Below are 25,372 nucleotides of genomic sequence, written 5' to 3'. Positions count from 1 at the left end.
AGCAATGTCAGAGCAGCATAGACTAAGATACATTAGAATACAATATATGAGATGAGTAATGCAAAATATGTAAACATTATTAAAGTGACTAGTGTTCCATTATTAAAGTGGCCATTGATTTCAAGTCTATGTATATAGGGCAGCAGCCTCTAATGTGCTAGTGATGACTATCTAACAGTCTGATGGCCTTGAGATAGAAGCTGTTTTTCAGTCTCTCGGTCCCAGCTTTAATGCACCTGTACTGACCTCACCTTCTGGATGATAGCGGGGTGAACAGGCAGTGGCTCAGGTGGTTGTTGCCCTTGATGATCTTTTTGGCCTTCCTGTGACATCAGGTGCTATAGGTGTCCTGGAGGGCAGGTAGCTTGTCCCCGGTGATGCGTTGGGCAGACCACACCACCCTCTGGAGAGCCCTGCGGTTTCGGGCAGTGCAGTTGCCATAACAGGTGGTGATACAGCCCGACAGGATTCTCTCAATTGTGCATCTGTAAACGTTTGTGAGGGTTTTAGGTGACAAGCCAAGTTTCTTCAGCCTCTTGAGGTTGAAGAGGGGCTGTTGCACCTTCTTCATGACACTGTCTGTGTGGGTGGACCATTTCAGTTTGTCAGTGATATGTACGCTATGGAACTTGAAGCTTTCCACCTTCTCCACTGTGGTCCCGTCTATGTGGATAGGGGGTTGCTCTCTCTGCTGTTTCCTGAAGTCCACGATCAGCTCCTTAGTTTTGTTGACATTGGGTGAGAGGTTATTTTCCTGGCGCCACACTCCCAGGGCCCTCACCTCTCTGTAGGCTGTCTCGTCATTGTTGGTAATCAGGCCTACTACAGTTGTGTCGTCTGCAAACTTGATGATTGAGTTGGAGGCATGCGTGGCCATGCAGTCATGGGTGAACAGGGAGTACAGGAGAGGGCTGAGCACACATCCTTGTGGAGGTGTTGTTTCCTACCTTCAACACCTGGGGGCGGCCCGTCAGGAAGTCCAGGACCCAGTTGCACAGGGTGGGGTTAAGATGAGCAGCATAGTCAATGAGCAGCATTCTTACATAGGTATTCCTCTTGTCCAGATAGGATAGGGCAGTGTGATGGTGATTGCATCGTCTGTGGATCTTTTGGGGCGGTAAGCAAATTGAAGTGGGTCTAGGATGTCAGGTAAGGTGGAGGTGATATGATTCTTGACTAGTCTCTCAAAGCACTTCATGATGACAGAGGTGAGTGCTACGGGGCGATAGTCATTTAGTTCAGTTACCTTTGCTTTCTTGGGTACAGGGTCAGTGGTGGACGTCTTGAAACTGTGGGGACAACAGACTGGGATAGGGAGAGATTGAATATGTCCGTAAGCACTCCACCTCAGTATGATTCAGTGACATCATAGCTAGGTTAAATATATATATTTTTTTTTAAGTATGATGGTGGTGCGGCACTATAGTTATACAGCCACCAGGTGGCATCAGATGATTCAGATAGTAAACAGTGAAACCTGATGAGACAGAGTAGTAGTTACCCAGAGCAGTCACGCTTGACAAGCTGTAGATGTCGACAGTGAATTATTGATGTGTTTCAATGGCACCTTCAATGGTCCCCAATTATTTAACCCACACATTAGGCACTCGAGCAGAGTTTCACCTCTTTACCTCAATGGGGTTCTCGCTCTCTCTGAAATAATCATACCTAAGGTTAGAAATATGTGTTTGAGATTGAGATGCAATACCTTATAGTGAAATAACATTCATGTGTGCAGTGTGTACACATATACTTTGTTTTAATATTACAAATAAATCTCCTGCCACAGAATGACAGCTAAATAGGCAATAAAATTATAATAGAACAAGCACGCAGTGAGATCTTCCTGTACATTTTGCTCCATGATTAGGGAAGTGGTGTGTTCACTCACACATGCACACAGAGAATCACAGGAGGTCTGGAAATTTTACAATATTTAATTTATTAACTATGATACAGATCACATAAGGCCTTCATCTTCATTACACCATTCTCAGTCAGACAAATTCCATGGTTTGCTGTAGATGGACAGTACTTCATCTTTCACTTGTTTTAAGCTACTGTATTTCACTTTCATTGTTCTCACACTAATTTCATGTTTTAAAATAATGAAAATGGTTGAACCTTCTCCCTTGGTGTGTTCTTAAATCATGCACTAAACTGAAGTGGCCTTAAACCATTCACAAAATTGTAAAAATTGACTTTCAATCATTGAAATACACACAAAAAATGTTTTCTACCATTGACTAAAGGGCAAAGTGTTAGACCCCCTAACATACAAATAAACAACCATTTTACTATAGTATGCTCTCTCTTCTTTTTCTCTCCCATTTACCAGCAGATCTGTCAGAGTTGTGTCAAAAATGAAGTGATGCAGCCACATAGGTCCTCTGAGCCAGTCACATTCTACTGGGATAGTTTGTTTTTCCTATCCATCTCCCATCTGATCTTTTGTGCGTGTGGTAATACTGTACTGCACTGGACTGGGTGAGGAGTCACTGCAGCATTAGTCCATCAATCAGAGATAACTGCCTCCCACAGCAGGAAAACCCCAAAGATAAGTACCAGTGAGTGATCCCAAGTATTAATTAGTTGACCCTCAATACAACCAATAGACTGATCTGAACTGGCAGCATGAGCAACATCCAAGATGGCTGACATCGAGTACAGCCATGCCTCCTGGCCAATACTCCGTCATCCCCAGAAGATGCCTGTGGCACTCCTCTTATGGGGCAACGCATTCATCTGATAGAAGAATCCAGAATATAGTAGGAGTATTCATTCAACTACTTTACATTGACTGCATGTTTGTTTTTCTACAGTTAAACACCAACATAAACCCCATAGTATACTGGAGCTACAGTAGTTACTCTTGCTTTGTTGACATTCCTGAGCATGAGTCCACACACATGCTCCATCTCTATAGGATATACTATACTGTTATTACTGTAGTTAATTGCAGTGGCAGTGTTTTCTGTATGCACACCTTGCCTCAGTTTAAGGTCCTTAATATTAGATGAGTACAAAGAGCTCAATTGGCTAGATACCCACAACCTATCATTTTGCAATAGGGCAGTGGTTTCCATGGCCACCAGATAGCACAGTGCAACAGACACAGTACATGTATAGGCCTGGCCTGGTATTTTTTTATTTTACCTTTATTTAACTAGGCAAGTCAGTTAAGAACAAATTATTATTTTCAATGACGGCCTTGGAACAGTGGGTTAACTGCCTTGTTTAGGGGCAGAACGACAGATTTTTACCTTGTCAGCTCGTGGATTCGATCTTGCAACCTTTCGGTTACTAGTCCAACACTCTAACCACTAGGCTACCTGCCGCCCCCAGTATGACTAACCTCACCCTTGTCATGTTACTGTCAATCATTCCCATAATCAATCTTCAATGTGGCCAATTTAATCATCAACCCCTAACTTATGGAGTGGATCTAACATCTCAACCAAGAGCATTCCTCTCCTGGATCCTAAAGGGTCTGATTAACTGACCCTTACTCAAACTCACTTTCCTAAACACCACCACTCAAACCAGGTGACTTCCTTAGTCAAAACATCAGTAAAGCAACAGCAGTCCTAAAAAGAGGGAAAACTCCAGGCTATTCAAACCTGCATGCTCAGAACTTTTTATAACATGGCTAAGAGGAATATGAAACCAATATTATGGTTGGGTTTTCCATGGGGTTATAAAGTGAGCCCTGAATCCTCTAAAAGAACACTTATATAATAACAGGATCGTGTTAATGAGTCTCTTCACTACTGCCACGCCCACCTCGCCATTAAAACAAACTAGTCAATTGATCAAGGTTGCATTTCATGGAACTTAACACTGTAATTCAAAAGTGCTTCAGATAAGTATGAGGATACAAAAACAAGGGTTTGGATGTAAACAACGTTTTGACCTGCGAAGGACCCTTCAGAGAGGCAATGGGTATGGTTCCCTCAACACACTAAAACATTCTGACCTAACAACCCCCCTTTAAAAACAAAACCCCTACAACATTCTGACCATTAAAGTGCATCCCTGGATGTCCCCACCCCAACCCCCTAGCAGGGGCCCTGCAGGCAGACAGGGAGGCTCCCCTCACGGCTGTGTGTACGTTACCAACTAGAGCCCTGAGAGAGGCACAGTCCATACATCCAGTGGCTACTTTCATTAACAAACAGAACATTTAAAAACTATTATACACAAAGAAAAACATGGTGATGGGCACAAATCATATCTTCCAGCTTGACATGGAGGCTTGGACTTTTTTTAAATCGTAGTGTATTGTTAGGGTAAGAACGGTTGGTTGGCAGAGAGATGCTTACTGTAACAATGACACCCACCCTGTTTTGCCCCCAGCCCTCCCGGGACTGAGTCGTAGAGTCAGGTTATCAGGGGCTATAGGGGGTGGAGTGGACGGGTCAGCATGGTGATCTGCATTGGCACACAGGTGACAGGGGCGGGGCAGCGGGACGCTGTTCACAAGTGGCAAGTTTATTTGTCAAACACTCCTCGTCTCCTCTCTCTGTTTACATGTTATTATCGACGACCGAACAATGTACTGTCAGTATGTATGTGTTGGTGTGTGTGTAAGTGACTAAGGTCCAGCATCATCAGATCAGGTGTGCAGCAGCATCAGATCAGGGGTGCAGCATCTGTTCCCTTCTCAGTGTCTCTCACAGTGTCTCTTGCTCGGTGGGGGTATGGTGGGGGTGTTGGTGGAGGGGGGTCAGGAGGGACTGCAGGGGAGACTGGGGGGTGGTGGGGGGCGACTGCTGCAGGGGGCTGAAGTGCGTGGCGGTGGAGGGAGGGGAGGAGTGGTAGCAGGAATAGGCAGAGCCCCCGGTGAGGGTGGTGGTGGGGGAGGCAGGGAGGCCAGCCAGGCCAGTGGGGGAGTCCAGGAGGGGCTGGTTATAGAAGAAGAAAGCACACTGGTGGATGAAGGTCTCGATGATTGTCTGGTAGGTCCGCGTGGCTGTCAGGGCGTCCATGGTGGTGAAGTCTGGCCGCATCAGAGTGGGCCAGAAACAGATGGACAGATTCTCACTGGTCATCAGGTTCTGTCTGCTCAGCTGGCTCACCCTGGGAGAGACAACACAATACACCGCCATCAACAACAGCATGACAACAGCTACTAGTGTAATAACATTATTACACAGGTATGAGAGCTACTTGATGATACATGTTACAAAACATGCAAATGGTTTCAGTCACAATGCAGTCAGGGCCAAGGTCATAGAATGGAACAGTTGGCCAGTCTGATCTGCACTCACTTGTGTAAGTGGCTCATGACAAATCTGAAGACGTCATAGTTCTCCCTGGGGAACCTCCTCAGTACATCCTTCATGGTGTATAGCCTCTGTTCCCTGTCGTTGATCTCTGTGCGCACACACACACACACACACACACACACACAGGAGGGAGGGGGTCAACGCTATGACTCATATGTCATCAACACTGTTACTCCATCTGTTACTCTATATGCAGCACTACATACATACACTATATATACACACAACAGTATATGGACACCTCTTCAAATGATTGGATTTGGCTATTTCAGCCACACAGTCTCCATAGACAAACGTTTGGCAGTAGAATAGCCTTACTGAAGAGCTCAGTGACTTAGCACCATCATACGTCATTTCCAACAAGTCAGTTTGTCAAATTTCTGCCCTGCTTGAGCTGCCCCGGTCAACAGTAAGTGCTGTTATTGTGAAGTGGATATGTCTAGGAGCAGCAACTGTTAAGCCGCGAAATGGTAGGCCACACAAGCTCACAGAACAGGACCGCAGAGTGCTAAAGCACCTAGCATGTAAAAATCATCTGTCCTAGGTTGCAACACTTACTACTGAGTTCCAAACTGCCCCTGGAAGCAACGTCAGCACAAGAACGGTTCGTCGGGAGCTTCATGAAATGGGTTTCCATGGCCGAGCAGCCGCACACAAGCCTAAGATCACGCAATGCCAAGTGTCGTCTGGAGTGGTGTAAAGTTCGACGCCATTAGACTCCGGAGCAGTAGAAGCGCGTTCTCCGGAGTGATGAATCATGCTTCGCCATCTGACAGTCCGACGGACTAATCTGGGTTTGGCGGATGCCAGTAGAACGCTTCCTGCCCCAATATATAGTGCCAACTGTACACTTTGGTGGAGGAAGAATAATGGTCTGGGGCTGTTTATCATGGTTTGGGATAAGCCCCTTAGCTCTACTGAAAGGAAATTCAATGACATTCTGGTTTGTCAAGATCAGTGTGGAACAACTTGACTGGTCTGCACAGAGCCCTGACATCAACCCCATCGAACATCTTTGGGATTAATTGGAACACAAACTGTGAGCCAGGCCTAATCGCCCAACATCAGTGCCCGACCTCAGTAATGCTCTTGTGGCTGAATGGAAGCAAGTCCCCACAGCAATGTTCCAAAATCTAGTGGAAAGCGTTCCCAGAAGTGTGGAGGCTATTACAGCAGCAAAGGGGGGACCAACTCCATGTTAATGCTTGTGATTTTTAATGAGATGTTCGACGAGCAGGTGTCCACATACTTTTGGTCATGTAGTGTACATACATATCAGTATAGTGTGTACATCTTTCTCGAGAACAAAAAACAGACAGTTGAAGTCGGAAGTTCACATAGACTTAGGTTGGAGTCATTCAACTAGTTTTTCAACCACTCTACAAATGTTTTGTTAACAAACTATAGTTTTGGCACGTCGGTTAGGACATCTACTTTGTGCATGACACAAGTAATCTTTCCAACAACTGTTTACAGACAGATTATTTCACTTATTCACTGTATCACAATTTCAGTGGGTCAGAAGTTTACATACACTAAGTCGACTGTGCCATTAAACAGCTTGGAAACTTCCATAAAATGATGTCATGGCTTTAGAAGATCCTGATAGGTTAATTGACATAATTTGAGACAAGTGGAGGTGTACCTGTGGATGTATTTCAAGGTCTACCTTCAAACTCAGTGCCTCTTTGCTTGACATCATGGGAAATTCTAAAGAAATCAGCCAAGACCTCAGAAAAGTAATTATAAACCTCCACAAGTCTGGTTCGTCCTTGGAGCAATTTCCAAACGCCTGAAGGTACCACGTTCATCTGTACAAACAATAGTATGTAAGTATAAACACCATGGGACCACGCAGCCGTCATACCGCTCAGGAAGTAGACGCGGTCTGTCTTCTAGAGATGAACATACTGTGGTGTGAAAAGTGCAAATCAATCCCAGAACAACAGCAAAGGACCTTGTGAAGATGCTGGAGGAAACAGGTACAAAAGTATCTATATCCACAGTAAAACGAGTCCTATAGCGACATAACCTGAAAGGCCGCTCAGCAAGGAAGAAGCCACTGCTCCAAAACCGCCATAAAAAAGCCAGACTTCGGTTTGCAACTGCACATGGGGACAAAGATCGTACTTTTTGGAGAAATGTCCTCTGGTCTGATGAAACAAAAATAGAACTGTTTGGCCATAATGACCATCGTTATGTTTGGAGGAAAAGGGGGGAGGCTGTCAAGCCGAAGAACACCATGCCAATCGTGAAGCACAGGGGTGGCAGCATCATGTTGTGGGGGTGCTTTGCTGCAGGAGGGGCTGGTGCACTTCACAAAATAGATGGCATCATGAGGAAGGAAAATTATGTGAATATATTGAAGAAACATCTCAACACATCAGTCAGGAAGTTAAGCTTTGTCGCAAATGGGTCTTCCAAATGGACAATGAACCCAAGCATACTTTCAAAGTTGTGGCAAAATGGCTTAAGGGCAACAAAGTCAAGGTACTGGAGTGGCCATCACAAAGCCCTGACCTCAATCTTATATAACATTTGTGGGCAGAACTGAAAAAGCGAGTGCGAGCAAGGAGACCTATAAACCTGACTCAGTTACACCAGCTCTGTCAGGAGGAATGGGCCAAAATTCACCCAACTTATTGTGGGAAGCTTGTGGGAAGCTTGTTAAACAATTTAAAGGCAATGCTACCAAATACTAATTGAGTGTACGTAAACTTCTGACCCACGGGGAATGTGATGAAAGAAATAAAAGCATTCTCTCTACTATTATTCTGACATTTCACATTCTTTAAATAAAGTGGTGATCCTGACTGACCTAAGACAAATAATTTTTACTAGGATTCAATGTCAGGAATTGTGGAAAACTGAGTTTAAATGTATTTGGCTAAGGTGTATGTAAACTTAAACTGTATATCCTCATCCCACCCCTCTATGAGAGGTCCTCCCCAAACCCTTAGCCTGTAATAACCTGATACTTTCACAATCACAAGAATATCTCACCCTGCTCCATGTCTTACTGAACCCTACAGAACCCCAGTACCCCCATCCCTAACCCCAGCCTGCTCCATGTCTTACTGAACCCTACAGAACCCCAGTACCCCCCATCCCTAACCCCAGCTAGCTCCATGTCTTACTGAACCCTACAGAACCCCAGTACCCCCATCCCTAACCCCAGCTAGCTCCATGTCTTACTGAACCCTACAGAACCCCAGTACCCCCATCCCTAACCCCAGCTAGCTCCATGTCTTACTGAACCCTACAGAACCCCAGTACCCCCATCCCTAACCCCAGCTAGCTCCATGTCTTACTGAACCCTACAGAACCCCAGTACCCCCATCCCTAACCCCAGCCAGTTCCATGTCTTACTGAACCCTACAGAACCCCAGTACCCCCATCCCTAACCCCAGCCTGCTCCATGTCTTACTGAACCCTCCAGAACCCCAGTACCCTATCCCTAACCCCAGCCTGCTCCATGTCTTACTGAACCCTACAGAACCCCAGTACCCCCATCCCTAACCCCAGCCTGCTCCATGTCTTACTGAACCCTCCAGAACCCCAGTACCCCCATCCCTAACCCCAGCCTGCTCCATGTCTTACTGAACCCTCCAGAACCCCAGTACCCCCATCCCTAACCCCAGCTAGCTCCATGTCTTACTGAACCCTCCAGAACCCCAGTACCCTATCCCTAACCCCAGCTAGCTCCATGTCTTACTGAACCCTACAGAACCCCAGTACCCCCATCCCTAACCCCAGCTAGCTCCATGTCTTACTGAACCCTCCAGAACCCCAGTACCCCCATCCCTAACCCCAGCTAGCTCCATGTCTTACTGAACCCTCTAGAACCCCAGTACCCCCATCCCTAACCCCAGCCTGCTCCATGTCTTACTGAACCCTCCAGAACCCCAGTACCCTATCCCTAACCCCAGCCAGTTCCATGTCTTACTGAACCCTACAGAACCCCAGTACCCCCATCCCTAACCCCAGCCTGCTCCATGTCTTACTGAACCCTCCAGAACCCCAGTACCCCCATCCCTAACCCCAGCCTGCTCCATGTCTTACTGAACCCTACAGAACCCCAGTACACCCATCCCTAACCCCAGCCTGCTCCATGTCTTACTGAACCCTACAGAACCCCAGTACACCCATCCCTAACCCCAGCCTGCTCCATGTCTTACTGAACCCTACAGAACCCCAGTACACCCATCCCTAACCCCAGCCTGCTCCATGTCTTACTGAACCCTCCAGAACCCCAGTACCCCCATCCCTAACCCCAGCCTGCTCCATGTCTTACTGAACCCTACAGAACCCCAGTACCCCCATCCCTAACCCCAGCCTGCTCCATGTCTTACTGAACCCTACAGAACCCCAGTACACCCATCCCTAACCCCAGCCTGCTCCATGTCTTACTGAACCCTCCAGAACCCCAGTACCCCCATCCCTAACCCCAGCCTGCTCCATGTCTTACTGAACCCTACAGAACCCCAGTACCCCCATCCCTAACCCCAGCTAGCTCTGTGTCTTACTGAAGGCCTCGAGCAGCTCCACCTGCAGGATGCAGGGCACCAGGGGCTCTGGCAGCTCAGAGAAAAAGGCCTTCAGAGCCCCAGCCACCGTGTTGATGGCAAAGTCCTTCTCCACCAGGTCCAGCCCATGGTCTAGAGGGGGAGAGAGGTAGAGAGGGAGATAAAGAGGGAAGAAGAGACGTAAAGGAAAGTGAGATGTAGAAGAAGAAAAAAAAGAGAGAGAGAGCGAGAAGAAGAGGGAGGTGAGGAATAGAAGGGAAGGGGGAGAAATTTAGAGGGAGGAGAAGGAGATGGGGAAAGAGAAAAGGATAGTGTGTCAGAGGCAGTCCCTTTGTCACGGTTCTAAATATATTTAGTTTACGTCATCATTTCCTCTGCAGCTCATGTGTCTATATATTGATTAGCCACATAACTAACCAGGGTTAGTCCAGGTACTGGGGACAGACAGTGTGGCGAGTACAGTCGATCCCTCTATGGGTCTGATACATTGTTTTAGACCAGACATGACTAGGTACAGCAACTCACCCTGGTCAAACTGCCTCTGCATACTCTCCATCTCACACTTGTTCCCGCTCACCCTGTAGAGCCCCTCTGTGTTGAGACCTGCAGAGAGACAGAGATGGAAACCACCATCTGCATTATGTCATCAGCCATTTCCAGTAAAGTCAATGAGGACACTGCTGCAGTACAGGACACTGCTGCAGTACAGCAGTTGATCATTGGCTACATTTGCTGTAGTGTAGTTAGTTCTTCTTGGCTTATTAAATGTATATAGAAAAATAACGCCCTCACCCAGAACGATTTAAAGTAAATCATATTGAAATTACACAACGTGAGGATTGTAAGGAAAAACAATCACAGTGCAACAATAAGACATTACACAGTTTAATCCTTCAGTAACACAGATTTACCTCAGAATTAACTTATTATCAATGAATAATTTTCTTTGTATGTTTTGCACAGCATCCAAGTCAAATAACATAATGAATCAGACAAATATGCACATGAACAAACACTGGGGAGAAGAGGAGAAAGAAAATAGTGACCCACCTGTGGTCTCAATAAAGCGGACACACTTGTCAATGAAGATTGGGATAGGTCTGTCTGGGGACACAACGTTGACCAGGGGCACCCCGAAGTAGCTGCTCTCCAGGGGCTTGGGAATAGAGGGCCGAGGCTTTGGTCTGGTTTTCTGCAGAGAAACACAGGAATGTTGACATTGTTAATGACCACAGAAGTCTACATTAGATTTTTGTACATTATGTCAAGTGTCTCAGTAACTCTGAAATGCAGGCTGCTTTCTTATTAAAATTCCAACACACTTTGGAATTTCACATGAATAACTTACTTTCTATGAATAGCATATTAGCATGGAGGAAAAGTTGAGTAAAACAATCAAGCAATTACCCATCAAAAAAGTTTTCAAAAGTAAAGAGATTACATGGAAAATCATATTAACCATGTTGTCATTACTTAAACACATTTATCGTATCAAAGCTGGCCAATGACCTACAATTGAAAGAGAATAGTCTTTAAAGCCTGAAAAGAATAGTGTTTACGCATTAGCAGTTAAGGGGAGACTACTAACTGAAGCAACACATACCTTGGCAGTGCGCCGCAGGCTCTTCAGAATGTTCCTCTTCTTGGGGTCCTCTCCCTCCTCATTGATGATGTCTCCTTTCAGGGTTCCGAACTCATCCTCCTTGGTTTTTGGCAGGGCCCCCATCTCGTCGTCGCTGCCAATGAAGCTGGTGCGGAAGCTGCTGAACTTGCCCAGGCGTTTAGAGCGGTCGCGGTAGAGCCGTGGCTTTACCCCCGCCGCCGAGAACTTCCTGCGGCGCTCCAGGGAGCTGCTGTCCGCCTCACTGTCTGAGCCATTCCCGTTGGCGTGCATCCGATTGGCATTGCGGATGGTAATAATCTTGCCCTGCGTGCTATCGTGGGGCACAGAGTAGATGATCTCCTCGTTGCTGGGCCGGGGCTTGGACACAGCATCCATGGGCTCTGCATAGTCCGAGGGGTCGTAACCTCCGTCCCCACCTGGCACCCATGTCACAGTGGAGGGCAGGGAGCGACGGTGGCCCATGGTGTCTGTGTTGTAGGGGTTTCTGCCCACCTTCCGGAAGTCAAAGGTCACAGAGGGCTTGGGTCTCACCTGGGGCAGGGCTTTGCTATTGAGTTTGTTCTCAAAGGAGCTGATGTCAGAGATGACAGAGACATCGCTTGAGTCCAGGTCAGGCAGGTTGAAGCTCCCACCATGGGAGGTGAGTGTGCCGTCGTAATAAGGTGGGGAGGGCTCCACATCATCCATGTCAGAGTCTAGGAACATGGTGCCGGGGCTGGGTGAGCTACAGCGAGGGGAGTAGGCAGTCTCGTTAATGCAGGCCTCAGCCACATTATCATACATGTGAGTGGCCTCCACGATGTTGCGTTTCTCCACCACCTCCATCAGGAAGGGATGAAACATCTCCATCCTGTGCAGGCCGCCCACTACCCCTCCTGACCCACACACCACACTGTTGAACCTGCCCTCTATCTCTTGGGCCAGCTCCTCTCCCTGGACCAGCTGCTCTCTGGCAGACTCACTTTCTGTGAGCTCCACCTGGCTCTCCCCCACTGCCAGCAGCTGAACAGGAATGATGTCCTGAACCTCACATAGGAAGGCACACAGGGTCTCCAGAGAGGCCTTGCGGCGGGCTGAGTACACAGCGATGTAGCCGTGCACTAATCTGCTCTTCCTCAGGGAGAAGGAGGCGTGATAGGAAAGGAGGGAGAGCTCAATCACCTGTTTGTGAGGTCCCACTGTCTGCTCCAGTATCACCGAGGTTCCACTGTTGGATGTTGGCCTGCAGTGCTGAGGCAGTAGGAAGGGAGAGAGGAGCTGTTCCACGTCATAGTTGTCTCCACACATCAAGCACATGACGATGCGGATGTCTGCCTCTGGGCTGGGCTGGTGAGGAGAGTCTCTGGGACCTGGAGGTTGAGGGGGCAGAGGTGGGGAGCTGCTACTGAAAGATGAGCTCCTTCTAGAGTCCAGAAGACCTCTCAATACTTGGTTGATCTGACTCTCATTCACATTGTGCCCATAGCCCACACCAGGGGAGGCTGGGTCGAGGAAGCTACACTGCAATCTCCTTGCTACCTGCTGTCCCTGTGTTATCAGACCTAAAGCAGTTTCTCCCCCAATATCTGCATAGGTCCCTACACCCCTTTTAGTAACCAAGAGCAGAGATGTTAAAAGCTGAGCTATATGGCTGTCCCTTCTACCGATTGTTGACTCCCGCAACCTTTCAATGCTTTCTACGACGTAGGCTAGGGACTCTTTTGAGTTGTACAGACACAGGCACCCATGGGGTGCGAAGGTGGGAGTGTGGAAGGAGTTAACAGGAAGTCGTACGTTGCCCTCGATAGGTCGCAGGGTGAGCTCATACATCTTCCCATCCAACACATACCGATCGTCATTGGTACAGAGAGCTCTGATCTCATTGGCAAACTCCCTAGCCAGTCCGTCTTTGCCCAATATCACAAGGTTGATTCGGTCGGCTTTAATATCCCCAAAATAAGACTTCACGTTGAAGAATGGGTAGCATGTTGGGAAGCGTGAGGCCAGGAGCTGCTCTATCTTGAAGTCTCCACAGTGTGGGCTGCTGGGACAGGTCTCCTTAGTGGGGTGGTAGACAAAGTGGATATGCTTCAACACCAGAGCATCCCTCTCAGCTGGAAGCTTCTGAAGGGCTTTGAACCGCTGCTCCTCCCCTAAAACCTCCTGGATGGCCCCCATCTTCTCCTTGCTGGGCTTCGCGTCCACCTCCAGCTCATAGAAGAGCTCAGAGTACTCCAGCAGAAGCTCCTGGAAGTCCTCTTTAGCGTGGCCGATGATCTCTTTCTGGTGGCGGTTATAGAGGTCCAGGTACTCTGATTCCTCCAACCATTGGTAGAAGTCTTCATTCATGATGAAGCTGCGGGCCTCTTCCCAGGGCTTGCCAGGCGTTACAAAGGGAGAACAGGCCAACTTGTGCTTGAACTCCTGCCTCATCTCAGCCCGCTTGCACTCATTCCTCAGGTGCTCCAGGTGGGCGTCGAAAATGTCCTCGGCTGGTAACGTCTCCAGCAGGTCTGAGGGGATGCGCTCATCCTCCATGTTGTCTATGTGAGACGTGTCCTCCCATGGAGAGTCCTCCAGAACTACAAACCAGTGGGCAAAGTGCTGCTTGGACTCCAGGACCTTCTGAACCCCAGACCAGCTCAGCTGGTCGATCTCATCCAGGTCAGGCACCAGGGAGCTAAGTGCTAGAGGAAGAGTGCTCAGATAGATTTTCCGACGTCTCTCAATGTGCTCCTGTTTCAGACGGTACACAAGCTGCTGGAAGAGCTTCTTGCATTTTGCTGTACCCTCCAGAAAGACGTATTCATTGAACTCTGAAGAGCTGTGCATGCGTCGGCTGGTGTTAAGCCAGGTCTCGTTGTGGTTCTTCACTATGCGGTTGACTAGCCATTCGTATCGGTCTTTAGCCAGGGCTATCTGCTGACTCTGGAGCTTGAGGGCCTCAAAATAAGGAATGATCTTGGGCTTGCCCCTGCTCTTATCAATGAGTTGCACCAAAGTAAGGAAGGCTAGGTCAACATTGATGTTGGAGCGTGCAGACGTCTCCACTACTGGAAGACTCTTTTTAGTGATGGCAAATGTGTGAGAATCTTTGATGTAGCGTTCAACCCCCTCATCACACTTGGTTAAGACCAGCACAATGGGCTTCTTTGTTTTGCTCAGCTGACCGTAAAGGTTTGTGACAAACTTCAACTGGTCGTCAAAGTTGCGGTTCATCCCCCTACTGACGTCCATACAGAGTATGAACCCGTCAGCCTGTATCTTGCCCTCGGGCATCTGCTTCTGCTCAAAGTCCTGCTCCAGCCCCAGCTGGTCCGTGCAGAAGTACATCAGCTTCTCTGCAGAGGCCAGCTTGGTGGAACCCGCCCTCTTGATATAGGGCTGCATGGCAGTGCTGCGGTGTGGCTGGAACGTCTGGTCATCAATGAACTCTGTCTGCTCCACCACATGCATCCTGCACTCCGGCCCCTCCTCCACCACCCGCCCCACCTCCCCCCAGAACAGGAAATGGTCATTGTTAACCACTCTACCCCCAAAGTCACTGGTGCTCAGCACTGACGTGTGGTCCAGATAGAAGTCATCGGCGCTAGGGCGCACAAAGCGGTTGCACAGACAGGACTTACCCACGCCACACTGGCCCTTCTCTTTCTCAGTTCCTGACAAACCCACCACAATAAGGTTGTATGTGGGTGACTTAACATCTTGCTTTTTCGCCATCATTATCATCAGCTGACACTCATCCTGCCATAATCAGGCACTCGATCAGAGAGTACACTTGGACGTGTGTCCATAAAGTGGCAGTGGGGATGAAGTTTAGTTGCCGTTTCCTTTAGTGTGCTACATGTTTTATCAACAACAGTGCAGGGGTGTAGCAAAGACAGAGGCTTCTCTCAGTCATTCCTAATGTAGCTATGATCCTGTCAGACAAAATAAAAGAGCACAAAAATAAGAATTAGCTAAACAAAATCTTACATTGTTAAAAAAATAAAAATATTAGTTTGAGCAAAGTAAACTTAATTTCTGCTCTCATCAAAAAAAGAACAGTCAAACACCTTCACAAGAATAACAGTGGTTAAAAGAAGACAACACTAAGAATAATTTCCCTTCAAATTAATAAGAGAACAGTGAGTAGGGACATTAATTTCTAATCTCATCTCATGCTGGGCTGGCCTTTTAATAGAACAGCAAATGAGATCTACAAAGAAAAAAACTCAATATTCCCTGAAAACAAAGTGAGACCTAAAATACAGTGCCTTCAGAAAGTATTCATACCCCTTGACTTATTCCACATTGTTGTGTTAGACTGAATTTAAAATGTATTAAATAGATTTTTTCCCCCCAAACTCATCTACATACAATATCCCATAATGACACGTTTTTATAAATTTGTGCAGATTTATTGAAAATGAAATACAGAAATAACTACTTTACGTATTAGAATCATATTTGGTTGTGAATACAGCTGTGAGTCTAAGAGCTTTGCACACCTGGATTGTACAATATTAGCACATTCTTTTTCGAGCTGTGTCAAGTTGGTTGTTGATCATTGCTAAACAGCCATCTTAACGTACATTTAAGACAATTTACAGTACCAGTCAAAAGTTTGGACAAATACTCATTCAAGGGTTTTTATTTTTACTATTTTCTACATTGTAGCATAATAGTGAAGACAAACTATGAAAAACACATGGAATCATGTAGTAGCCCCCCAAAAACAGTGTTAATATAGTCAAAATATATTTTATATTCTTCAAAGTAGCTACCCTTTGCCTTGATAGCTTTGCACACTCTTGGCAATCTCTCAACCAGCTTCACCTGAAAGGCTTTTCCAACAGTCTTGAAGGAGTTCCCACATATGCTGAGCACTTGTTGGTTGCTTTTCCTTCACCATGTGGTCCAACTCATCCCAAACCATCTCAATTGGGTTGAGGTCGGGTGACTTTGGAGGCCAGGTCATCTGATGCCCCACTCTCCTTCTTGGTAAAATAGCCCTTATACAGCCTGGAGGTGTTTTGGGTCATTGACCTGTTGAAAAACAAATGACAGTGGGACTAAGCGCAAACCAGATAGGATGGCGTATCGCTGCAGAAAGCTGTGCTGGTTAAGTGTGCCTTGAATTCTAAATAAAATCACTGAGTGTCACCAGAAAAGAACCCCCACACCATCACCTCCATGCTTCATGGTGGGAACCACACATGTGGAGATCCGTTCACCTACTCTGCGTCTCACAAAGACATGGCAGTTGGAACCAAAAATCTCAAATTTGGACTACAGAACAAAGGACAGATTTCCACCGGTCTAATGTCCATTGCTCGTGTTTCTTGGCCCAAGCAAGTCTTCTTCTTATTGGTGTCCTTTAGCAGTGAAGACCTGATTCACGCAGTCTCCTCGGAACAGTTGATGTTTAGATGTGTCTGTTACTTGAACTCTGTGAAGCATTTATTTAAGCTGCAATTTCTGAGGCTGGTAACTCTTAATGAACATATCCTCTACAGCAGAGGTAACTCTGGGTCTTCCTTTCCTGTGGCGGTCCTCATGAGAGCCAGTTTCATCATAGCGCTTGATGGTTTTTGCGACTGCACTTGAAGAAACTTTCAAAGTTCTTGACATTTTCCGGATTGATTGACCTTCATGTCTTAAAGTAATGATGGACTGTTGCTACTCTTTGCTTATTTGAGCTGTTCTTGCCATAATATGTACTTGGTCTTTGACATGCATTCCAGGTGACTACCTCATGAAGCTGGTTGAGAGAATGCCAAGAGTGTGCAAAGCTGTCATCAAGGCAAAGGGTGGCTACTTTGAAGAATCTAAAATAAATGTGGATTTGTTTAACACTTTTTTGGTTACTACATGATTCCATGTGTTATTTTATAGTTTGTCTTCACTATTATTCTACAATGTAGAAAATAGTAAAAATAAAGAAAAACCCTTGAATGAGCAGGTGTGTCCAAACTGTTGACTGGTACAAAACTGAAATATCACATTTACATAAGTATTCCGACCCTTTACTCAATAATTTGCTGAAGCACCTTTGGCAGCAATTACAGCATCAAGTCTTCTTGGTTATGACGCTACAACATTTGCACACCTGTATTTGGGGAGTTCTCCCATTCTTCTCTGCAGATTCTCTTAAGCTCTGTCAGGTTGAATGGGGAGCGTTGCTGCACAGCTATTTTCAGGTCTTTCCAGAGCTGTTCGATCGGGTTCAAGTCCGGGGCTCTGGCTGGGCCACTCAAGGACATTCAGAGACTTGTCCCGAAGCCACTCCTGCGTTGCCTTGGCTGTATGTCCAGGGTTGTTGTCCTGTTGGAAGGTGAACCTTCACCCCAGTCTGAGGTCTGGAACAGGTTTTCATCAAGGACCTTTCTGTACTTTGCTCCGTTCATCTTTCCCTCAATCCTGAAAAACATCCTTACAGCATGATGCTACAACCACCATGCTTCACCGTCAGGATGGTGCCATGCTTCCTGTAGGCACTGTATGTTGAGGGGGTATGTAGTAAAACTAGATTTAATTTTCTTTCCTTGCCTTGTATGAAAGGTGTCACCTGAAAGGATTCTACATGGGACTGGAGTCACACCATTCTGACCGCTCAGCCATGGGTCCACATTATTTACCTCAATGACAAGTGTATCACATATAGGCTACTGACAAGCCCACAAAAGGATCACAACAACTACAATACATGTGATGGAGATAATGGCGCTGCATTGGAAAACAGACATTTTAAGGCAACATAACTTGTTTAGTCTGGCCAAGAGAAGCAAGAACCATTTATAGTATAGTTCCTTCAATACTTACAGTACACCATCTTGTGTATTATTATTTTTTTCCACTGATCTTAACTTTTTTTGTACATAATGTTTCCGGCATCGTTTCCTATGACCGAAAAAAGCTTTTGGACATTAGAACAGCTATCACTAACCTCAATTTGAACGAGGCCTTCTACTTCAATGAGATGGAGGTGAAATACATTAAGACTGTAATATACTATACTTCTCTGAGTCATGGCTGAACAAGGACAATATACATCTAGCTGGTTTTTCTATGCATCGGCAGGACAGAAGGTCAGAGCCCGATAAGATCAGGGTGGTGGTGTGTCTCTTTGTTAACAACTGCTGGTGTGCAATCTATAATATTAAGGAAGTCTCGAGGTTCTGCTCACCTGAGTTAGAATACCTCATGATAAGCTGTAGACCATACTATTTACCATACTATAGCTGTCTATTTACCAACACAAACTGATGCTGGCACTAAGACCACACTCAACAAGCTGTATAGGGCCATAAGAAAACAAAAAGATGCTCTTCCAGAGGCAGCACATCCAATGGCCAATGATTTGAATGCAGGAAAACTGAAACCCGTTTTACCTAATTTCTACCAGCATGTCACCTGTTAAACTAGAGAGACAGAAAAAAAAATTACTCTAGATCACCTTTCACACAGAGACATACAAAGCTCTCCCTCCATTTGGCAAATCTGATCATAACTCTATCCTCCGGATTCCTGCTTACGAGCAAAAACTCAAAACGGGAAGTATCAGTGACACGCTCAATACGGAAGTGGTCCGATGAAGCGGGTGCTTCACTAGCACAGACTGGAATATGTTCCGGGATTCATCCGATGGCATTGAGGAGTTTACCACATTGGTCACTGGCTTCATTAATAGGTGCATGGACGACGTCATCCCCACAGTGGCCATGTGTACATATCCCAACCAGAAGCCATGGATTACAGGCAACATTTGCACTGAGCTAAAGGCAAGAGCTGCTGCTTTCAAGGAGCGGAACTCTAATCCGGACGCTTATGAGAAATCCCGCTACGCACTACAATGAACCATCAAACAGGCAAAGCGTCAATACAGGAATAAGATCGAATCCTACTACACTGGCTCCGACCTCTTGTATTATTTATATCTTAATGTTTTTGCACTGACTCTCTTGAACTAGGTCTATGCACGCTCACTATACTCCATCCACACACACTGACACTCCAACACACACACACAAGCATATTCACGCCACACACGCTGCGGCTACTCTGTTTATTATATATCCTGATTGCCTGGTCACTTTTACCCCTACATGTACATACTGAATTACCTCAACTACCTCATACCCTTGCACATTGACTCAGAACAGCTACTCCTTTTATATAGCCTCGTTATTTTGTTATCATATTTATTGAGCAAATATTTTTCTTACTTTTTAACTCTATTGTTGGGAATTGGCTCGTAAGTAAGCATTTCACAGTACAGTCTACACCCGTTGTATTCGGCACATGTGACCAATAAAACGTGATTTGATGTTGGTCATGTCAAGTGAATCAAATCAGGGTTACAATACCCTATAGCCAGCTTGGGATTGAATCATTAACCTGCTAGTAAGTAGTCCGGTTCCCTAGCCATAAAGCTCTATTGTACTTCTGCCCAGAGCTATCTTCATTTTGGCACTTTTTCACACTCCTCATGACTTGGCAGGTTTCGTAGTGTGAGCAGGGAGGGGAGTGGAGGAAGAGGAGAAGCACTCTTCACACTAATTGGAATCCCATCCTACCTATTGCTAGCCAAGACCATTGAAGGGATGGATGGTCTCGGTGTCCCTCATAACTATGCAAGATAAGTCATCCATCTCAAGGGTGGCCAAGGACCACTTCGGACAAAGAGCTGGGCAGTGGTGTTGGTTTCCTTGCCAACCGGGACCTTTAGTGGTCACTATTAAGTATAAATGCTCTCAATTATGGCCTTGATCATGGATGAATGACAAACATTTACAGTGCATTAGGAAAGTATTCAGACCCCTTGACTTTTTCCACTTTGTTACGTTACAGCCTTATTCTAAAATTGATTAAATAAAAATCCTCATCAATATACACATAATACCCCATAATGATAAAGTGAAAACAGGTTTTAATCATTTTTATTTTTTTTTACAAATGTATTAAAATGAAATATGAAATACCTCAATTAAGTATTCAGACCCTTTGCTATGAGACTCGAAATTGAGCTCAGGTGCATCCTGTTCCCATTGATCATCCTTGAGATGTTTCTACAACTTCATTGGAGTCCACCTGTGGTAAGTAGCCTAGTGGTTAGAACATTGGGCCAGTAACCGAAAGGTTGCTAGATCGAATCCCCGAGCTGACAAGGTAAAAATCTGTTGTTCTGCCCCTGAACAAGGCAGTTAACCCACTGTTCCTAGGCTGTCATTGTAAATAAGAATTTGTTCTTAACTGACTTGCCTACTTAAATAAAAAATGTCATTGATTGGACATTTTTTTGAAAAGGCCCAGGCATGTCTATATAGGTCCCACAGTTGACACAGCATGTCAGAGCAAAAACCAAGCCACAAGGTTGAAGGAATTGTCCTTTGAGCTCAGAGACAGGATTGTGGGGGGGCACAGATCTGGGGAAGGGTACCAAAAAATGTCTGCAGCATTAAAGGTGGCCTCCATTCTTAAATGGAAGAAGTTTGGAACCACCAAAACTCTTCCTAGAGTTGGCCACCCGGCCAAACTGAGCAATCAGGGGAGAAGGGCTTGGTCAGGGAGGTGACCAAGAACCCGATGGTCACTCTGACAGAGCTACAGAGTTCCTCTGTGGAGATGGGAGAACCTTCCAGAAGGACAACCGTATCTGCAGCACTCCACCAATCAGACCTTTATGGTAGAGTGGCCAGACAGAAGCCACTCCTCAGTAAAAGGCACATGACAGGCTGCTTGGAGTTTGCCAAAAGGTACTTAAAGACTCAGACCATGAGAAACAAGATTCTCTGGTCTGATGAAACAAAGACTGAACTCTTTGGCCTGAATGCCAAGCTTCACATCTGACTATTTTGAGGAAGTGTACAGTTGTGTCCAAAAGTTTTGAGAATGACACAAATATTCATTTTCACAAAGTCTGCTGCCTCAGTGTCTTTAGATATTTTTGTCAGATGTTACTATGGAATACTGAAGTATAATTACAAGCATTTCATAAGTGTCAAAGGCTTTTATTGACAATTGCATGAAGTTGATGCAGAGTCAATATTTGCAGTGTTGACCCTTCTTTTTCAACACCTCAGCAATCCACCCTGGCATGCTGTCAATTAACTTCTGGGCCACATCCTGACTGATGGCAGCCCATTCTTGCATAATCAATGCTTGGAGTTTGTCAGAATTTGTGGGGTTTTGTTTGTCCACCCGCCTCTTGAGGATTGACCACAAGTTCTCAATGGGATTAAGGTCTGGGAAGTTTCCTGGCCATGCTTTATGGCAAGGTGCTCCATCATGCTGGAAAAAGCATTGTTCGTCACCAAACTGTTCCTGGATGGTTGGGAGAAGTTGCTCTCGGAGGATGTGTTGGTACCATTCTTCATTCATGGCTGTGTTCTTAGGCAAAATTGTGAGTTAGCCCACTCCATTGGCTGAGAAGCAACCCCACACATGAATGGTCTCAGGATGCTTTACTGTTGGCATGACACAGGACTGATGGTAGCGCTCACCTTGTCTTCTCCGGACAAGCTTTTTTCCAGATGCCCCAAAGAATCGGAAAGAGGATTCATCAGAGAAAATGACTTTACCCCAGTCCCCAGCAGTCCAATCCCTGTACCTTTTGCAGAATATCTGTCTGTCCCTTATGTTTTTCCTGGAGAGAAGTGGCTTCTTTGCTGCCCTTCTTGACACCAGGCCATCCTCCAAGTCTTCGCCTCACTGTGCATGCAGATGCACTCACACCTGCCTGCTGCCATTCCTGAGCAAGCTCTGTACTGGTGGTGCCCTGATCCCACAGCTGAATCAACTTTATGAGACGTTCCTGACGCTTGCTAGACTTCCTTGGGTGCCCTGAAGCCTTCTTCACAACAATTGAACAGCTCTCCTTGAAGTTCTTGATGATCCGATAAATGGTTGATTTAGGTGCAATCTTACTGGCAGCAATATCCTTGCCTGTGAAGCCCTTTTTGTGCAATGCAATGATGACGGCACGTGTTTCCTTGCAGGTAACCATGATTGACAGAGGAAGAACAATGATTGCAAGCACCACCCTCCTTTTGAAGCTTCCAGTCTGTTATTCAAACTCAATCAGCATGACAGACTGATCTCCAGCCTTGTCCTCGTCAACACTCACACCTGTGTTAACGAGAGCATCACTGACATGTCAGCTGGTCCTTTTGTGGCATGGCTGAAATGCAGTGGAAATTGTTTTTTTCTGTTCATTTGCATGGCAAAGAGGGACTTTGCAATTAATCTGATCACTCCTCATAACATTCTGGAGTATATACAAATTGCCATCATACAAACTGAGGCAGCAGACTTTGTGAAAATGTATATTTGTGTCATTCTCAAAACCTTTGGCCACGACTGTATAATGGCTATGGCATCTCAAAATGGACAAACAAGACAATATTCACTTTTTTCTAATTTTTCAAGCGAATGTCTTTTAAGGGTGTATGCGAGCACACTCGTTCGGTTGGCCTAGCCGGCATTGGCTAGCCGCCAGCTTAATAAGAGGTTCTGAAGCATGCTGACACCTTTAGTATCAGGTAAATTGGGGTAATATTGTTTGTCAAGTTGCCAAGCAGTATATTTTATACACAGAGGATGGGACCATACTGGAGATGCTCCATAACTAGAACCAATGCACAAACAGGAAAAGCAAAGTATGACGAGACTTAGTCTCTTTTAGAAATTGAGAGTGAAATACACCCTCATCTCTAACATGTAGGCTCAGCATTCCCTAACAGTCCCATTGCAAGTCAGAATGTTGAACAAAGTTAATTTCAACTTACTTTACCTGACAATTTTGCCCCCATGTCAAAGGTAATCTGAGACAAAATATCCACAGGGAAGCGTTATCAACCCAACCTTCAGTACGCTGGTCTGTATATTGTTTTTTTGCACCCTACAAACACTTGTACAATATGGCTGAGACTAACCGAACCACAGACCGAACATTGTCCCACGTAATCATACTGCAAATTCCGCAAACACTTCCAGCTGATTGAGAGGAAACGCGCTTCAGTCGACTATGTTTGACTATTGTTCGGATTATTGTGCATAATGTTCAATACGTCAGGAGATTGAAAATACAAGCGAGAGAACCTCGAAAGATATGATGGTAAACGACCCTTTCCTGTGGATACCCCATCTCCACCTACTGTCAAAATGACCTACAGCACAGACAGCCGATAAAGAGTAAATATCATTTTATTCAACATTATGGCTTGTAGACTCGAGTCTTTTTAGGCAGACTTCTTTCAGACTGAATATCCATGGGGTAACCATGGTAACATACTGATGTTTAGGCAAGCGGATGCTCAAAGTACAACCAGAAAACAACCACACTGTATTATTGTGATATAATCACTCATGTAAATAGAAACATATATATACACACACTGTGTGTGTGTGTGTGAGTGTACTGTTTCAATATTGAAATGAAATGTGTTAACATAGGCTACTGACATTCAATAAAACATTATTGTTTACAAAATTCGGCATCTCATATTCTAAACCTATAGAAAATTCAAACCATGTCTACATTCCCCAGCAAAGGCACAGTAGGAAGTCAATTGCGCTCAGCTGAGCTAGGCCTGACAGACAACCAGATTGAACAGGCAAATTCTTTGGAAGTGAAAACAAGCAAGTCACTATCCTACCCTGTGATTGTAAAGATACATCGCTTTCTAAATTCAGAAGAACACACATACTTGCGTCATATTGTTCAAAATCGTCAATATAGCGGGTTACAACTCCTTATACATATTGTAATGGATTAACAAAGGTTTTGGAATGAATGTTCATGGAAAGGACTGGCCACACCAGGCCTCTTGTCCACAGAATAAATTGCCGACTCGTAACTAAAACATATTTACCTCGAATTTCTGAATCCACTTGGACTTTTTAAATCACCAGTTTCCCTCAAAGATACATTTGTAACAGACAATTGTTACAATTGTGCGTAAATTGATCATGAGAATGTCTACCTCGAACACTGGTTTCAATCCGTGTTTCAGATTAAAATGGGGAGAAAGTGAATACATACCATCGCATTCTCCCTGCATCCGTCAGTCCAGCGCTTGCCGCAGCCCGGCCGCCTGATATACATGGACATAAGAAACAAAAATAACGTGGCTCTTCTGTTTCCCAGACAGAACTAAGTAGGTTATTATTGTTTGCTTACATATTAATTGTAAATCTACATCTCGATGGTTCTCTATTCCATTGATCTGTTCGTCTTTTTTGTGATAATAAAACTACAAAGGTAAAAACATATTTTTTTCTTTTTCTCTCCTTGTTAAAAATGAAAGGCGTATAAAAGCTTGTTTCGCCGTCTTTTCCTTGCTTCACCACGTTGCTTTTGACGAATTATTATGTCCATTGTTGTGGCAACATTATACTGGATCGATCGTGCACGGGACACCGGTCTAGTTTGCTGCACTTCCTGTACAATGTTTCTTCTAAACAGCCCTAATGCAACATATTGGTAAAGTCCTAATCAATTTAACAAGAGATGGCGTGTGTGAAAGTGGGTTTTTTCCAGCTTCCCAATAATGGCGACGGCCCTTCTCCCAGAGCTAATTCTCTTCTCCTTTTCTCTGAAAAAAAAATCAGCTACGGAGACAGACGCGGAGGAGACTCGCCCAGCGGCGCGCACACACAACTGCAGCACGTACAGTATTTACAAAGGCGAGACGCTGCTGTCATGCCGACACGCGTAATCGCCATCACTGTTATAAATATGACTTTAGCCAACATATGTCAAGCTCCCATAAATTAAATTGGCTTTGGTATATCTCTGTGTCAAGACCACTTAGGCTGCATTCATGCTTTCTCTATTGGCATCACCTGCTTTAGTAGGCCAAATGTTTTTGTCTTATTTTATTAATATTGTGTCCTACTCTAAATTCACCCAATGCTTCATAGTATGCGTAATATTTTTTCAAATGATTATTAGTCTAATCTATGAAAGGCCA

The 25,372-nt window shown here is 45.3% G+C and overlaps 1 protein-coding gene across 1 annotated transcript; it reads right to left on the bottom strand.

Annotated features, from left to right (window-relative positions):
- Window positions 1-1,923: 1,923 nt before the first annotated feature.
- On the bottom strand, window positions 1,924-25,078 carry LOC115154473 (rho GTPase-activating protein 35). The gene is made up of 7 exons (XM_029700737.1): window positions 24,442-25,078; window positions 11,418-15,337; window positions 10,865-11,006; window positions 10,340-10,417; window positions 9,815-9,946; window positions 5,271-5,376; window positions 1,924-5,079 (listed from the first exon to the last, which is right to left on the bottom strand). The coding sequence occupies exons 2-7, from the start codon at window positions 15,144-15,146 to the stop codon at window positions 4,674-4,676; spliced, it is 4,593 nt and encodes a 1,530-aa protein (XP_029556597.1). The 5' UTR covers window positions 15,147-15,337; window positions 24,442-25,078; the 3' UTR covers window positions 1,924-4,673.
- Window positions 25,079-25,372: the final 294 nt, after the last annotated feature.

Source organism: Salmo trutta, chromosome 19 (genome assembly GCF_901001165.1).
Source record: "Salmo trutta chromosome 19, fSalTru1.1, whole genome shotgun sequence".
Classification (NCBI taxonomy): domain Eukaryota; kingdom Metazoa; phylum Chordata; class Actinopteri; order Salmoniformes; family Salmonidae; genus Salmo; species Salmo trutta.
This window is presented reverse-complemented; position numbering and strand designations above follow the sequence as displayed.